Source organism: Osmerus eperlanus, chromosome 17 (assembly GCF_963692335.1).
Source record: "Osmerus eperlanus chromosome 17, fOsmEpe2.1, whole genome shotgun sequence".
Classification (NCBI taxonomy): domain Eukaryota; kingdom Metazoa; phylum Chordata; class Actinopteri; order Osmeriformes; family Osmeridae; genus Osmerus; species Osmerus eperlanus.
The window spans coordinates 847,983-864,088 of NC_085034.1; the positions used below are offsets into that span (position 1 = coordinate 847,983).

Genomic DNA, 16,106 nt, shown 5'->3' on the forward strand with positions numbered 1-16,106 from the left:
CCAAACTCTTGCCTGCAGGGTCCATGTGCATGCAGCCCTGAATGTACAATAAGCTTAACTACTTCCTACATTATTGTAAAGTCTTCATTTGGTACAGCACAGGAGATTTGAACCACAGACTTCTTGATCTGCAGCGACATGCTCTAACTACTGTAGTGAAGCTGAACCTCCTATTCCCAGTGTACATGCGGGTGTGTAGCCTACATGCGGGTGTGTAGCCTACATGCGGGTGTGTAGCCTACATGCGGATGTGTAGCCTACATGCGGGTGTGTAGCCTACATGCGGGTGTGTAGCCTACATGCGGGTGTGTAGCCTACATGCGGGTGTGTAGCCTACATGCGGGTGTGTATATGCAAACATGTACACTGCCTTGTGGAGAACATACATTACAGTTGGGGAGAACTGAGGAGAACTTCATCGATCCCTAGACCACGACAAGCGAGTCTTTACGCAGCATGAAACATCAGTGAAATATTAAAACACGTAAAGTGCGATTGAAACACGTTTATTAAATTTCGTATTAAATAGAAAAACAATTAGATACATTTTCCAAACATTAGAAAACCAATTAGATTCATTCACCATGAAATTCTTAACATTGTGGCAAATCACAGATTTGCTATTACTCACACTTTTAGTTCAAAATAACACAACGGTTCTACAATACATTCCTTCTTTTATCTAATATCTGTTATCAAAAAGTTGTATCTAATATCTGTTATCAAAAAAAAATATTTACTGTAATGTATAAATTGTTTTGTGTCCAGCACATAATTCAGAAATATATTTGGCCACAGATGTAGCTACACAAGCAACACATCGAGACCCAGCCTAGCCTTGCCTAGCCTAGCTTAGCCAGTCATAGAGAACTAGACTGAGCTGAATCTTGATGCATTTCAACATTAGGTATAGAACATGTTTTTTCATCATTTAGTCCAGCTTTCAACAAATAAAACTCTAATAATAAATATTATAAATACATATTTAAATAGACCTTAAATAAACGTTTAAATAAATAAATAATAGTATAATAATAAAAATAAATATAAGAGTGTCTGGGGACTCAGGACTCAGGGGTCAGAGGTCAGGGGTCAGGGTCTTCCTCTAGACCACCACGCAGAAGTCGGTGAGGTAAGTGAAGAGGATGTCTATCTCTCCTATGGCCTTGTTGATCCCCTCCGGTCCCATCTGAAACACACGCACCTCGTTAGCATACCCCGCCAAAGTCAATAATAGAGAAGCCAGACAGGCCCGAAATATGTGATGTGTGTGTGATGTGTCACACATCACAAACACACAGGAGTCAGGTGGCTGAGCGGTTAGGGAAGCGGGCTAGTAATCTGAAGGTTGCCAGTTCGATTCCTGGCCGTGCCAAATGACGTTGTGTCCTTGGGCAAGGCACTTCACCCTACTTGCCTCTGGGAGAATGTCCCTGTACTTACTGTAAGTCGCTCTGGATAAGAGCGTCTGCTAAATGACTAAATGTAAATGTGTGTGTGATGTGTTTCAGACGCTTACCCTTTTCAGCTCGTTTCTGAAAGCCACGCTGCTTGCATGATCCTCATATTCATCGATAACCTGAAGGAGAGAAACCACAAAGTTACTTTCAGTGTGCGATAAGCAACACACATCAACCAGAACTTTCATACCTCTTATCTATAGAGCAATACAACCACCACAGACAGATAGGAAGAGTGATAAAAAGAGAGCGAGAGAGAGAGAGAGATAAGGAGGGTGAGAAAGGGGAGACGGAGAGAAATGGAGAGAAAGAGAAAGAGCGAGAACGCAATAAATAAATATTTTCAAGTCGGAGAAAGTTTAGATAAAGATCAAGAGAAAAAGAGACAGATAAAGAGAGAAAAAAGAGAGACAGAGACACAGAGATACAGAGAGAGAGAGAGACAGAGAGAGAGAGAGAGAGAGAGAGAGAGAGAGAGAGAGAGAGAGAGAGAGAGAGAGAGAGAGAGAGAGAGAGAGAGAGAGAGAGAGAGAGAGAGAGAGAGAGAATCTCCTTACACATCCATGTCTGCTCAGGTCCCTGGCGACCCTGGCCAGGTCCTCCCTCAGCTGGGGCATCTGGTGGTGCACATCGTGCCTCAGAGGCAGGATGCTGTTCAGGTAGTACCCCAGGATGTTGGCATGGAGACAGCACACCTTCTGGTGTCCCTGGCAACAGAAAGACCCAGTATCACAAGTGTGTCACCATAGCGACGCCACAGTGTGGACCCCTGATTGACTGAACCAGGCAGGATTGAAAGCAGAACCTTGAGGTTCCAACATGGAACCCCTTTTCAGGTTCTCGTTGTTCTGTTGGAAGCGTGTCTGACCTGTGCTACCTTGTCTGACAGTAGGGTTCAGAATGGATCCCTTTCTCTCTAGATCACTATCTCTAAACAAGGGTCCTTATAATTCTCCTAATATTTGACACAATTTCCTTGATATTATGATAATAAATATCACGATTTTGAAATTTAAGTGATGCTGTTAAGTTCGTTATCTGCGAGATTCATATGAATTCATACTAATAATTATTGTTTTGATTAATAGGCTAAAGTTTGCTTACCTCCTCCATGTTCGGTTTGCGAATGAGAATAATATCGGTGTCCTTGTCCTCCTTCTGCGCCTGTTTTCGTGGATAAAAATAACGTCAGATAACCAACAACGTTTGCCTTGTATCTCTACCTCAACGTGGCACAACTGTTTGCAACAACTGTTGTTACTGTATTTCTATAAATAAATAAAAATCAAACGAAATATAACAAAGTCCAAAGATGCAAGCACTTACATGTCGCGACACCTCGCGCACTGCACCGTACGTGTCCGGGCTCTGCAGCACCGGGCTGATTGGCTGTGGCGGAGCTTTGGCGCCTTTTGGCGCAGGTTTGCCCGTGACCTCCCGGTAAGCACATAGGCTCAGCATCATAACGGCAAGGACAACGGTACACTTCATATCTTCGGTAAACGAGCGTCTTCTTCAGAGGGGAATAAGCAAGTAGAATATCACCGTTCACCTGGTTTGAAATAAAAGAACAAAACTCAATCTCTCATACAAAGATAGTATAAAGAAGAACAATTAAGTTCTGATTACTCCGACAAGTTTAGAGATGTGTTCTTACCTGTGGATCTGGAGGTTTCATGTTGTTTACCTGTGCAGAGATCGTATTTATAGTCCTTTAGGATGAAGATGACAGCACAGCACTTCCTTCTGTCAAAATAGGTTAGGCGAAATCCCCCCGCCCATCTCTGGCCCGGCCTCTCTCTCTCTCTCTCACACACACACACACACACACACACACACACACACACACACACACACACACACACACACACACACACACACACACACACACACACGCATACACACATACACACCTGAGTCAGAGTATTGCTGTGTAGCCTGATCTATTTCAACACAGGATGTCCATCATTACATCATCAGGGGAAATATTGTCAGCTAACGCAAAATACTTGTGTGAATTTCCCGGTGATGAAATAATAAGCCCCGCCCGTCAGGCGTTTAAACACGAGCAGAAAAAAAAATCGTCTCTCACGGTGTACTCGTGTTCTCGTGTGGACAATAGCGCGGCCATTCCAGGTGCGATTAACACCTGCTGTTGCCAGGTGAGCTCGCAAGAGCAGCGCGCGGAGGAGGAAGTCAGTGCAGTGCTGCAGTATCGCCCGATCTAAACATGTATAATCTTATCTTATTGTAATGGGGGGAACTTCTGCGGCGTGCCCTGCTCACCAATACTGAGCACACTGGCCAAGATGCTGTTTATTTTCACGTCACGGAGCAGGACGACACAACGTTGTTTAATAACTTACATTACAGAAACCGATGAAGCGAGTTATGATTATTATATAAATCGTGTTCCATTCATTGTGGAAAACGGGTTGTCGATCCAGCTTCTGCAGACGCAACATGCTGTTTTCTGTCCGGTCCGCATACCTTGATGTTGTCATTAGCTTTGTCAGTATAAACTTTTACTTGCTTTCAGATCACTTTAATTACATCCCTTAAAAAATAAATACGTGAATATTGAGCTAAGAAAAGTTGTCTTCATGAAGTGTTCATTCTTGATTAAAAAAAATGTGCGTGATATATGTTGGATCAAGGATGAGGGTTAAATAATTATGTAGTAAATTTCTTGGGAGACTCTAAATTGTCACAGTCTAGGAAAGCATCCCAGCTGGGTGCTACAGGAAGGACTGCAGCACCAACATGAGCTACAACTTTCAACATGTATAGAAATGACACAACATAGGATTTATTGTATGTTTCAAATATTTATTTGGTATTTGAGCCTCTGGGGCCTAGAGTCTACACCATTTACAGTAGAGAATCACACAGCAGGTCACCGCAACATCCCTGTTGATTTCTTTGCATAATTAGCACACCTGCTAATGGATGAGATGGAGAGATGGAGGGAGAGGAGGGATGGAGGGAGGGGGTGAGAGGTACAGGAAGCTAGTTTGACTGTTGACGTGCTTAACCTCTCAGCTCTTACCAGTCAGTGGATACAGACAGATCGTTTTTCAATATAAAACTAACTACAAAAAGAAACACTATCAGGACGATTCTCACACACCTCTAGAATCAAAGTCTCTTCATTCAATCTCACACGTCAGAAATAGCACCAGGCCTGACTCCCTGTGTGTGTGTGTGCGTGTGTGTATGCATATGTGTTTGTGCATGTGTGTGTGTGTGTTGTAGGGTCATGGCTGGGTCAGTACTGAACTTTGACATCCAGGGTGAAGTTCATAAAATCTTAACCCCTAAAGGGGAAACAGGAAGAGGTCAGCTAGAGGTCGGAGGTCAAGAGAGGTCATCTCTTCCCCCAGAACTCCTCTCGTCTCTTCTGAGCGCGCTCCAGCACCGCCGTCGCCATGGCGCAGGAGCCTGCAGAACGCCAGGACATCTCCGACATGCGGTCGTCTTGGCAACGGAGAAAGAGAGACAGAACAGCATGAGAGAGAGAGACAAAGACAAATAAAGGATTGACCTCTTCTGGAACGTCCAGTATCAGATTATTGTTGTGTTTTGCTTCATCCCAGAGTTCTGATTTACCATCCTCTGATGTCGCTGCTCCGGGCCTAACCAGCATCACCTCAGACATCCTCACCCCCAGATTACCTACACACACAAGAACACACCCCCACCGTCACCCAACACCTACAGGAAACTAATGGTCCCACTACAGGTTCGCCTGCGAGAGAAGGAAGAGAAAATTCAGGAGATGGAGAGGAAGAAGAATCCTCTGCAGAAATCCTTCCAGTGTCAGGTGTCTGAGTCAGCCCCAGGCCCAGGCCCAGCCCCAGGCCAGGCTACTGAGAGGAATCCCCTGCAGAAAGCCTTCCAGTGTCAGGTGTCTGAGTCAGCCCCAGCCCCAGCCTACTGAGAGGGCCAGAGAGGTGACCCATCCAGCCTCTTCCTGGCTCTGTGTCTGGGGATCTGTCTCAATACAGTCCCTGTGGAACTGAATTACAGCAATAAGTGTTTCTCATCTTTCTCTTCCTGGTTACAGAGAAGCATGGGAATCAGAGAACACCAGTCCTTCCTTAGAGAGTAGAGTAGAGTAGAGAGTAGAGTAGTAGAGTAGTAGAGTAGTAAAGTAGAGAGTAGAGAGTAGAGGGTATACCCCATCCTCAACATCCTCTTGCAGTCTGACCCAGAAACAAAAGAACCTGATGATGGTAACCGCCCTCCCCCTCTCTGTGACAGTAACTGTCTGTCTGTCTGTCTGTCTGTCTGTCTGTCTGTCTGTCTGTCTGTGTCTGTCTGCCTGTCTGCCTGTCTGTCTGTCTGTCTGCCTGTCTGTGTGTCTGTCTGTCTGTCTGTCTGTCTGTCTGTCTGCTTGTCTGACAGTGACACACATACAGCCGGTTAATGGTGTGGGTTTGTCTAATATGGTGACATCATGCTGGCCTGCACATCCAGGTCACACTCCTCCACAGCCCTGATACTGGAAGCCCTCCCTCATCGCCTTCATCTCCTTCATCATCATCATCATCACCATCATCACCATTGTGCTGGAACTCTGGGTTCCTTAGAGTTCCCTGGATGCGGTTGGCTGGAGGAGGGCCGGGCTGGGGTGGTCGCAGGCTGGTGGCTGCCTTCTTGGGGGGTCTGGAGGCTGGGGGGTCCTGGGAAAGGCTCTGGGGGGGGCTCTGCCCAGAGCAGGCCTCCTCTCTGAGGGGGAGCGGGTCTACCGTGGCCACCCCAGCTGCTGAGGGGCCCCCAGGGGGGCTTCCAGCCTGGGGATGGAGGAGGGGGTCAGAGGGGGCTCACACAACCCCCCCCCCCCACACACACACACACACACACACACACACAGGCTGCTCCTGACCTGGTGTGGGTGTTTCTGGGGCGTCCTGACAGCTAGGTGCCTGTAGGGGGAGAGGGGTTCACCCAGGGGGGCATCACTCTCACACACACCCCTCTTCTGTTTGGGGGGTGACACCAGGAGAGCCCCACCTATCACACACACACGCGCAAACACACACAGTAACACACACACACAGTAACACATACAGAAACAAACAGGCAAACATTTTAAACATACACAGAGTTCGTACAGATACTGTATAATGAAATTCCAGGCCTTTCAAGGACTTTTCAAGCACTATTTTGGGGGGTTTTCAAGGACTACAATCAGAGATCTCATTTATTAAACATATACTTCATTTACTTAAAATTAATCCTTATTAATCCTAAAGCTAATTATCCTAAAGCTACAAATGTTATTTAATCAAGAGCAGCAAGTGATTTTCTTTTCCTTTTGTTCTTTGATTTGAGATGGCCAGCAGTGTGTTTATCAGACGGCTGTCTCTAAGACCTCACACACATGGCGCGGATCACTCAAATTCAAGCACTTCAAGCACTTTAAGCACTTCAAGCACCTTGTACGAACCCTGCATACAGCATTCTTCAACACGTCATGAGAAATGTTGAGTTGGGATATGAAAGTGTGCTGTGATGCTGTGACAGGGAGAGCTGGAGGGGGGGAGGGAGAGGGGGAGAGGGGGAGGGGGGGAGGGAGGGAGAGGGGGAGGGGGGGAGAGGTACAGGAAGCTAGTTCTGACTGTTGACATACTTAACTTCCATCTCCTCTCTACTCAGTGTGAAATTGCAGGTCAGCAGGTCAGAGAGCAGAGCGTCAGCTCTCGGAAGCACTGTCAGGAGCATGGTCTACATGCTGTGTGTGTGTGTGCGTGCGTGCGTGCGTGCGTGTGTGTGTGTACCGGTAGCAGGGGTGGTCCTGTCATGATGTGTCCTCTGCTTGGGCCTGATCTTCACCTGAGGGGTGGCTAGTCTGCCCTCCTCCCTGGAGCACACACACACACATTGAGGAATACACACATACACACACACACACATACATTAACCTGGGAACAGGCAGACAGACAATAACAGATATAATCCCTTCCATCAGTCAGAACGACAACAACCACCTACTCATCATATTCCTCCTCCTGCTCCTCCTGCTCCTCCTGCTCCTCCTGCTCCTCCCCCCAGGCTAGCTTCCTCTGAACAGGCAGGGTGGGGGGGCCAGGGGCCTCGGCCCCCCCTGTGGAGCTCTTCCTGCTGGACCCCGGAGTCAGAGGGCCAGCACTGGAGCTGCTGCCCACCCTGCACACACACACACACACACACACGGATATACTCTACACACCTGTGTAGTGTTCAGCTGTGGAGTGTTCAGGTGAAAGGTGTTCAGGTGAAAGGTGTTCAGGTGAAAGGTGTTCAGGTGAAAGGTGTTCAGGTGAAAGGTGTTCAGGTGAGGTGTGACAGACCTGGCCAGGTCCAGGGCCTCGATGGTGGGGCTGAGAGAGGAGGAGGAGGTGGAGGAGGTGGAGGGCTCCCACAGGTGAGTCTGCTCTGACAGGATCTGGTTCAGGTGGAGGCGGGAGAAGTGGGTACCCCATGCCCTCTTCCTGTAGGCCTCTGCCTTGTTCCTCAGCTCCTGCACCTGCCGCCACACAACACACACACACACACACATCTATATGCACTAATATACACAGATATACACACAAATACAGTATATACACATACACCCATATATATATACACACATATACATATACACACACACATATATATACACACACACACATATATATATATACACACATACACATCAATCAAGGATCAACACTGACTACTGGCAGTCAGCCTGTCAGCAAACCAGCCAGCAAACACAGACCGACTAGGCAGCCAGCAAGCCAGCAAGCCAGCCAGCCAGCCAACAAGCCAGCCAGCCAGCAAGCAAGCAAGCCAGCCAGCAAGCCAGCCAGCCAGCAAGCAAGCAAGCAAGCCGGCCAGCAAGCCAGCCAGCCAGCAAGCAAGCAAGCCAGCCAGCAAGCCAGCCAGCCAGCAAGCAAGCAAGCCGGCCAGCAAGCCAGCCAGCCAGCCAGCCAGCCAGCAAGCAAGCAAGCAAGCCGGCCAGCAAGCCAGCCAGCCAGCCAGCAAGCCAGCCAGCCAGCAAGCAAGCAAGCCGGCCAGCAAGCCAGCCAGCCAGCAAGCCAGCCAGCAAGCAAGCAAGCCAGCCAGCCAGCAAGCAAGCAAGCCAGCCAGCCAGCAAGCCAGCCAGCAAGCCAGCCAGCAAGCAAGCAAGCCAGCCAGCAAGCCAGCCAGCAAGCCAGCCAGCCAGCAAGCCAGCCAGCAAGCCAGCCAGCAAGCCAGCAAGCCAGCCAGCAAGCAAGCAAGCCAGCCAGCAAGCCAGCAAGCCAGCCAGCAAGCCAGCCAGCAAGCAAGCCAGCCAGCAAGCCAGCCAGCAAGCCAGCCAGCAAGCCAGCCAGCAAGCCAGCCAGCAAGCAAGCAAGCCAGCCAGCAAGCCAGCAAGCCAGCCAGCAAGCCAGCAAGCCAGCAAGCCAGCCAGCAAGCCAGCAAGCCAGCACTGACATATAAAAAGGCAGAGTACACACACACACTTTCTGCACACACACACACTTCCTGCACACACACACACTACCAGCACACACACACACTACCAGCACACACACAGTCTCGAGTGTTACCTCTTGGAACCACATGTTACTAGAGCCACAGTTCCCCCCCTGGAAGTGGGACAGGAACACACAGGTAAACAGCTGGAATCAGGACACTGATGTCTGCTGCAAGCTCTCCATCCCCAGACACAGCCCCAACCCAGCCTCGACACAGCCCCAACCCAGCCTCGACCCAGCCTCGACCCAGCCTCGACCCAGCCCCAGCCCCAGTCCCAACCCCAGTCCCAACCCCAGGCTCACCCTCAGCCTTAGCCCCAACCTCAACCCCAGTCCCAACACCACCCTCACCCCGACCCAACCCCCAGCCCACCTCCTCTCCTCTTGACCCAGACTCCACCCCCAGCCCACCTCCTCTCGTGCAGTGGCAGCCTTCACCCAGACTCCACCCTGGTATCTGTAGCAGATCGGAGAGCGGAAGCTGGAGTCGTACTCTGACCTCACCTTCCTGGAGAGAGAGAGACCATGAGACGCAACACACACAACTACACAACACACCACACATCTACACAACACACCACACACACCTACACAACACACCACACACACATCTACACAACACACCACACACATCTACACAACACACCACACACACCACACACATCTACACACCACACACACATCTACACACCACACACACATCTACACAACACACCACACACATCTACACAACACACCCCACACACCACACACATCTACACACCACACACACATCTACACACCACACACACATCTACACAACACACCACACACATCTACACACCACACACACATCTACACAACACACCACACACACCACACACATCTACACACCACACACACATCTACACAACACACCACACACACCACACACATCTACACAACACACCACACACACCACACACATCTACACAACACACACCACACACATCTACACAACACACACCACACACCTCACACATCTACACAACACACCACACACACCACACACATCTACACAGCACACACATCTACACAACACACCACACACATCTACACAACAAACCACACACATCTACACAACACACCACACACACCACACACATCTACACAACACACCACACACATCTACACAACACACCACACACACCACACACATCTACACAACACACACCACACACATCTACACAACACACACCACACACATCTACACCACACACAACACACACTTGAACTTCCCTCACCTCAGCGCTCCATGGGAAGGAACAGGCTTCTGAGGGGAGAGTGACCTCACTTCCTGTTGCGGACTCTCGTTCACCATAGCTGCAACTTCCTGTTGGGGGCTTTGCTTCCTCTCCTTCTCTTCCCTTCTCTTCTTCCTCTTGCTCTGATATCACCATGGAAACGAACAAGAATTATCGTCTGCACACACACACACACACACTTACACACACACACACACACACCTAGGGGAAGTTTGGTTTACCACCTGTAGAACCAGTCTGGAATACTTGACCTTACAGGAGCGATACTCTCCTCTTATCCTCTTATCCGTCTGTACTCTCCAGGAACCGCACACACACACACACGCCACACAAACCAGCACACACACACACACCACGCACTACACGTACCACATAGCCTTTATCAAAGTACTGGTAGGCCTGCTTCCTTCAGTGTGGAATGTAGAATTTCTTTCGCTCACAGAGCAGAGACACACAGAGTCTTACACACAGAGTCTTACACACAGTCTTACACACAGAGTCAGTAACTCACACGTACAGTAACTCACACGTACAGTAACTCACACGTACAGTAACTCACACATACAGTAACTCACACGTACAGTAACTCACACATACAGTAACTCACACATACAGTAACTCACACATACAGTAACTACTGTAGTCCACTAAGGACTGTTCATTCGGCCTGAGGCCACTGAAAGCAGGACATCACAGCAGTACTGCTAGTCATACAGCAGTACTGCTAGTAATAACTGGGAATTTCTCCCTTCCTTATGATCCTGTTGTACCAGTCTCGCAAGAGACTGCACCCAAAATTTAAAAAATGGTGTCGCACCCAAGGTACTATGTTGTGTTTACATTTACATTTACATTTAGTCATTTAGCAGACGCTCTTATCAAAAGCGACTTAAAGTAAGTACAGGGACATTCCCCCGAGGCAAGTAGGGTGAAGTGCCTTGCCCAAGGACACAAGATGAGATGTGGTTACTGTGCGCTGTGTCTGGTAACAACAGACAAGATTGTTCCTTGGCTCTGACCACTGACATACTTTTAGAACTACGCACTTCTGATCCTCTGCTGTGTTATATACTGTATATGAAGTGTTTGTAAGTTGCTGAGGAGTAAAGCATCTGCTAATGAGCCACATGGTGACATAGAGGGACAAGATTTCTGGGGGCCAACAGTGCCCCCTGTGGGCGGAACACGTCAATACAACAAATGTTTTATGTGAGAAAAATTTTTGGACTTGGATTAGATCACATAACTATAATTGGGTGTGCTTTGCCCTCGGCAAGGGCACAACCTTTGTTCTCTCACATATATCTGATTATTATTATTATTATTTTTGCCCCCCTAAGGATCCGTCAATATTTGGACTACATAGACAACCTAGGTGTCAAAAGTTTCGTCTTGGTAGCAAATGCGTTTCTTGTATTTTTATTTATGTTCTGTTGCACGGTTTATGCTGAAATTAAAAAAGTGCCTTGTGTCAACAAAGGGAACTCAGTGCTAGCCTACGTCACAACGTCAGCACACGTTAGCAACGACGCATGGATACAACGTGCATAGATGTGCTGTTGCACAGCGAGTATTGTATCGTGCCGTGGTGTACTAGCAGCACATGTAGGTTACATTTAAGCAAATCAAGACTTGCATGTACAGTAAGTAATGTCACATTAAATAATGTATTTAAACTCAAGCTTGTGTCGTGCGTCGCTGTCTTCAATGCCACAGCCTAAACTTTATGTCAAAAGAAACATTCTCATTTCCAGCGCTTTAGCCATTTCCCCCTAAATAAATGTCAAGCTTATTTATGTTTTTGGGGGCATATTTTCAGTTGGTAGATGGTACTGTTTGAATCGCGATTCCATCTGAAATACTGCCGGTGACAACGTTGTTACAATAGCTTGTTTCAAAGGGGGTTCTTAATGAGTTATGCAATAAGGAGTAGGCTAAATGCTTGAAAATATCACTAGAAGGAGAAAACTTAAGGGGACGGACCCACCTGCAACCGACGCAAGCAAGCACACCCTACAATTTCCACAGAAATTGTCCCCTCTCTAGTTATGATTGATTTAGATTTTATTATTGATATAACAATGATTATGAACCTATTTAGATTAAATAATAATGATTATTCTCACTAACTAGTATTGTGTTATTGTTATTATTATTATTGATTTACATTAGATTACATAATTGTTAAATTATCAAGCCTCGTATCTAGACCTCGGCCAATCATAAGAGTGGACGTTATTCTACCTTCCCTGTCCCTGCTATTCTGGGGTGTTCCGCTACCTTGGCCGGCTTCTCAGGGGGAACGTCCTCCGGTTGGAACAGCGTGGCCTCCCCGTGCTCCAGGGTCCGGCGGTACCGTGGGGCTCGCTGCGGGGGGGAACCTTTGAAGTTCCGTTGGTACTCTGTCTCCACCGTTGCTGGGCGGGGCTTGGCCGGCCGGACAGTCTTGTGGCTGGGCTGCAGCACCTGGGACAGATGTGTGACGGAGCATGTTAGCATGCTCCGTTTACAAGCCATTGCACTTTATGCTAGCTAGCATGTTAGCATGCTACACATTGTACTTCATGCTAGCATGCTCCATCACAACCCTTTTTACATCCTGCCGGCATGCTAGATTACAACACATCATCCTTCATGTTAGCATGTCAGCATCCAGTCTAAAGCCCCAGCAGACAGACAGCTCTCTAGCACCCTCTGCTGGCTGAGGGCAGAGAAGGCGACCAGAGGGCCAACCTCCGCGACCAGAGGGCCAACCTCCAGGGACTGCATGGAGGTTTGTAGCGGTTTCATCTAGGTGTTATTAAGATGCTCACCTGTTCTGCAGCGAGCAGAAAGGCACTGTCCGGTTCTACAGGTGTTCTCACATGTTCTCCAGAAGGTTCTACAAGTGTTCTAATATGTTCTCCAGAAGGTTCTACAGGTGTTCTAATATGTTCTCCAGAAGGTTCCACAGGTGTTCTCACACAGACTCCAGAAGGTTCTCCTGGTGTTCTCACAAGTTCTCCGGTGGGTTCTAAAGGTGTTCTGGCATGTACTCCAGAAGGTTCTACAGGTGTTCTCACACATTCTCCACAGGGTTCTCCAGGTGTTCTCACCTGTTCTGCCGCCAGCAGGGGGGAGCGAGCCGCGGTGGTTCTCCACAGGAACTGCCTGCTGTACTCAGAGCTGTGGAGCCCCACCCTCCGACCTGACGACCTCAAACCTGCCTTCCTCCTGAGCACCTGGTCGATAACACCATCAATAACACCATCAATAACACCATCAATAATACCATCAATAACACCATCAATAACACCATCAATAACACCATCAATAACACCAACACAATAAATAACATGAATAACGTGTTATTCAGTGCTCACAGACCCCATTCACAGCTCCACTCTGTCCTTCCTCCGTCGCCATGGGAGGTCTGCGCTGTGCCTGGCCAATCAGGGCACAGGGTGGGGGTGTGGGGTGAGACTGGGGGCCAGGGGGTCTGGGGCCCCGGGGGGCCTCTGGGGTCTGCACATGCTCTGGTGAGGCCGGGGCCACGGCTGGGGCCAGGGATGGGGCCACGGCTGGGGCCAGTGAGGGTCTTTGAGGGGCTGGGGCAGGTCCTGGGGCAGGAGAGGGTCTTTGAGGGTCTGGGGCAGGTCCTGGGACAGGAGAGGGTCTTTGAGGGGCTGGGGCAGGTCCTGGGGCAGGATAGGGTCTTTGAGGGGCTGGGGCAGGTCCTGGGGCAGGAGAGGGTCTTTGAGGGGTGCAGGGTGAGGGCGTGGCTGTTCCCTGACGGGGGTCTGAGTCCCAGATGAGGGAGCTGGACACCAGGGGAAGGTGCTGGTGGGACAACACCTTCCTCCTGGCCAGGAACTGAGGCTCTCTGATGATGCCTGGAGGACACACACACGCAGACACACTCCTTAAGATTATGGAAATGTTGTACACAAAAAAAATACAAAACTGGAAGTAAATATATAAAAGACTGCATCATTGATGAAAAAGACGTTTAGAAAGGTTAGAAAATATTTGTGAAAAAGGTTTTGAAAAAAATGTTTTGGTGTTGTGAACAAATATTTTCTAAACAAAGTTACAAAATAAAATAAAGAGTTTGCATCATTGATGAGAAAAAAAAGTTTAGAAAGGTTGAATAAATATTTTCGAAAAAAGTTGTGGAAGAAAATAATTTAAAATTATTTATTTTTTACTAAAAGTTTTGAAAAGTTGAAAATATATTTTCGAAAAAAAAGGTTTGCATCATTGATGAGTACTTAATAACGACTCTACTATACTATTGTACTATTGTACTCTGCTTTACTCTCACACTGCAGGTTTAAATGAAAACTTGCCCCCTTCCCTTCCCCACAGACACAAGCCCACAGACACTGTCACACACATCCTCACCCAGCTCGTCAGAGCGTAGACCTGCCAGGGCAGGGGGGTGGTGAGGAGAGGTGCTCCTGGACCGAGATACCCGCCCAGCCTTGAATTTATTCTGATACTCTGTAGTTCCCTGTGGAACACACGCGCGCACACACACGCGCACACACACACACACGATATTACAGACAGTATCACGGTGAACCGTCCATTTAAAGTCAGTAGACTCCAGCTGCAGGATATCTGCCTGTGTACCTAATTAGCTATCTGGTTCCAGGTTTAATATAATCAGACTGATCGAAGTGGTATTACTATTATCTGGATTATACTAATGCAAATCCTGTGCAGTAGCCTAAGCAAAGCGCTATTCTCTCTTTCGCTAAAGAGGTTAATTTTATTGTTATGGCTTGCTAAAGTATGCTGCGTTGGACTGTCGCCACAGATCCATGATAATTGTATGAAACGTACATTATGTTGCTATTTTCGAAAGTTCTTCTATCGACGTGATGACGTAAAAGCTAGCTAGTTTGCTAACAAACAGGGTTGTAACTGGTGCTTAAATAATTTTGATTCTGACGTAAAAATTCTGTCGTTTCATTATTTACCTTGAAGTGCACCGGCATTTTCCTAAAGTATTAGCCGACTTCGGGCTTACGGAGATTTTGTGATCTTTATAAAGCAATTAGCTATCAATCTAATGTTGTTTCTGCAGGAGTCGGTTAAAGTAAAGCCCTCGTTGCCTTGGCAAAGCTTGAAGCGTCTTGACGTGCGCATGCGTGTTCAAGGCTTTTCACCACAATAAAAAAAAGCGTTAGTTGAATGCGTTGCTTACAAATGCCGCTAGATGCCGATGTTGTTGAATTTTTTGGTAGCAAACGTCTGACTGATTCATCAACTTTGAGGTCCTCGTCCTCTCTCTCTTTCTCCAATCTATTTTTCTCTCAGTTTCTATCTCGCTCTGTCTCTCTCACACACACTCTGTCTCTCTCTCTATGTATGGCCAGGGTTCTATTTGTTTTGAAGGAGAGATGACCCATTCACTCCATGAGGAAACCAAATACCAAATGACTCACTCTAACACACACTCATACACATGACACAATCTTACACACATGCACACAGAAACACCAACACACAGGCGCCTGTTGATTCCCCCTCCGTTCTAATCAATACTCTGATTGTGAGGCGTTCTGACACAAACACACTCTGTCTGGGTCTGACCGGGGGTCAGAGGTCACAAAGAGACTCAATTCACCCGCTGGAGGGGAGGGGAGGGGAGGGGAGAGGAGAGGAGAGGAGAGGAGAGGAGAGGAGAGAAGGGGAGGGGAGAGGAAGGGAGGGGAGGAAGTGAATGTTTATTCTGTTAATTATCAGTGGATAATTAGAAGGTGAACATGCTATTGATGCCCCAGCTGTAACCTGGCAACAAAGGCTTTGATATCCCTCCTCCTCCTCGGAGAGAGAGAGAGAGCGAGAGAGAGAGAGAGAGAGAGAGAGAGAGAGAGAGAGAGAGA

General features: G+C 48.0%; 1 protein-coding gene across 1 annotated transcript; it reads right to left on the reverse strand.

Moving 5' to 3' along the window:
• Window positions 1-4,295: 4,295 nt before the first annotated feature.
• On the reverse strand, window positions 4,296-15,337 carry mdm1 (Mdm1 nuclear protein). The gene is made up of 14 exons (XM_062483611.1): window positions 15,198-15,337; window positions 14,617-14,725; window positions 13,600-14,105; window positions 13,329-13,454; window positions 12,478-12,699; window positions 10,213-10,355; window positions 9,362-9,458; window positions 7,796-7,971; window positions 7,458-7,631; window positions 7,244-7,326; window positions 6,349-6,476; window positions 6,025-6,256; window positions 5,070-5,135; window positions 4,296-4,937 (listed from the first exon to the last, which is right to left on the reverse strand). The coding sequence occupies exons 1-14, from the start codon at window positions 15,213-15,215 to the stop codon at window positions 4,828-4,830; spliced, it is 2,190 nt and encodes a 729-aa protein (XP_062339595.1). The 5' UTR covers window positions 15,216-15,337; the 3' UTR covers window positions 4,296-4,827.
• Window positions 15,338-16,106: the final 769 nt, after the last annotated feature.

Coding starts and splice junctions, on each gene's coding strand:
- mdm1 (XM_062483611.1), bottom strand. Junction 14,106..14,616: donor TCTACGCTCTGACGAGCTGG/GTGAGGATGTGT, acceptor TGTGTCCTCCAG/GCATCATCAGAGAGCCTCAG. Junction 10,356..12,477: donor GAATAGCAGGGACAGGGAAG/GTAGAATAACGT, acceptor TGGTGATATCAG/AGCAAGAGGAAGAAGAGAAG.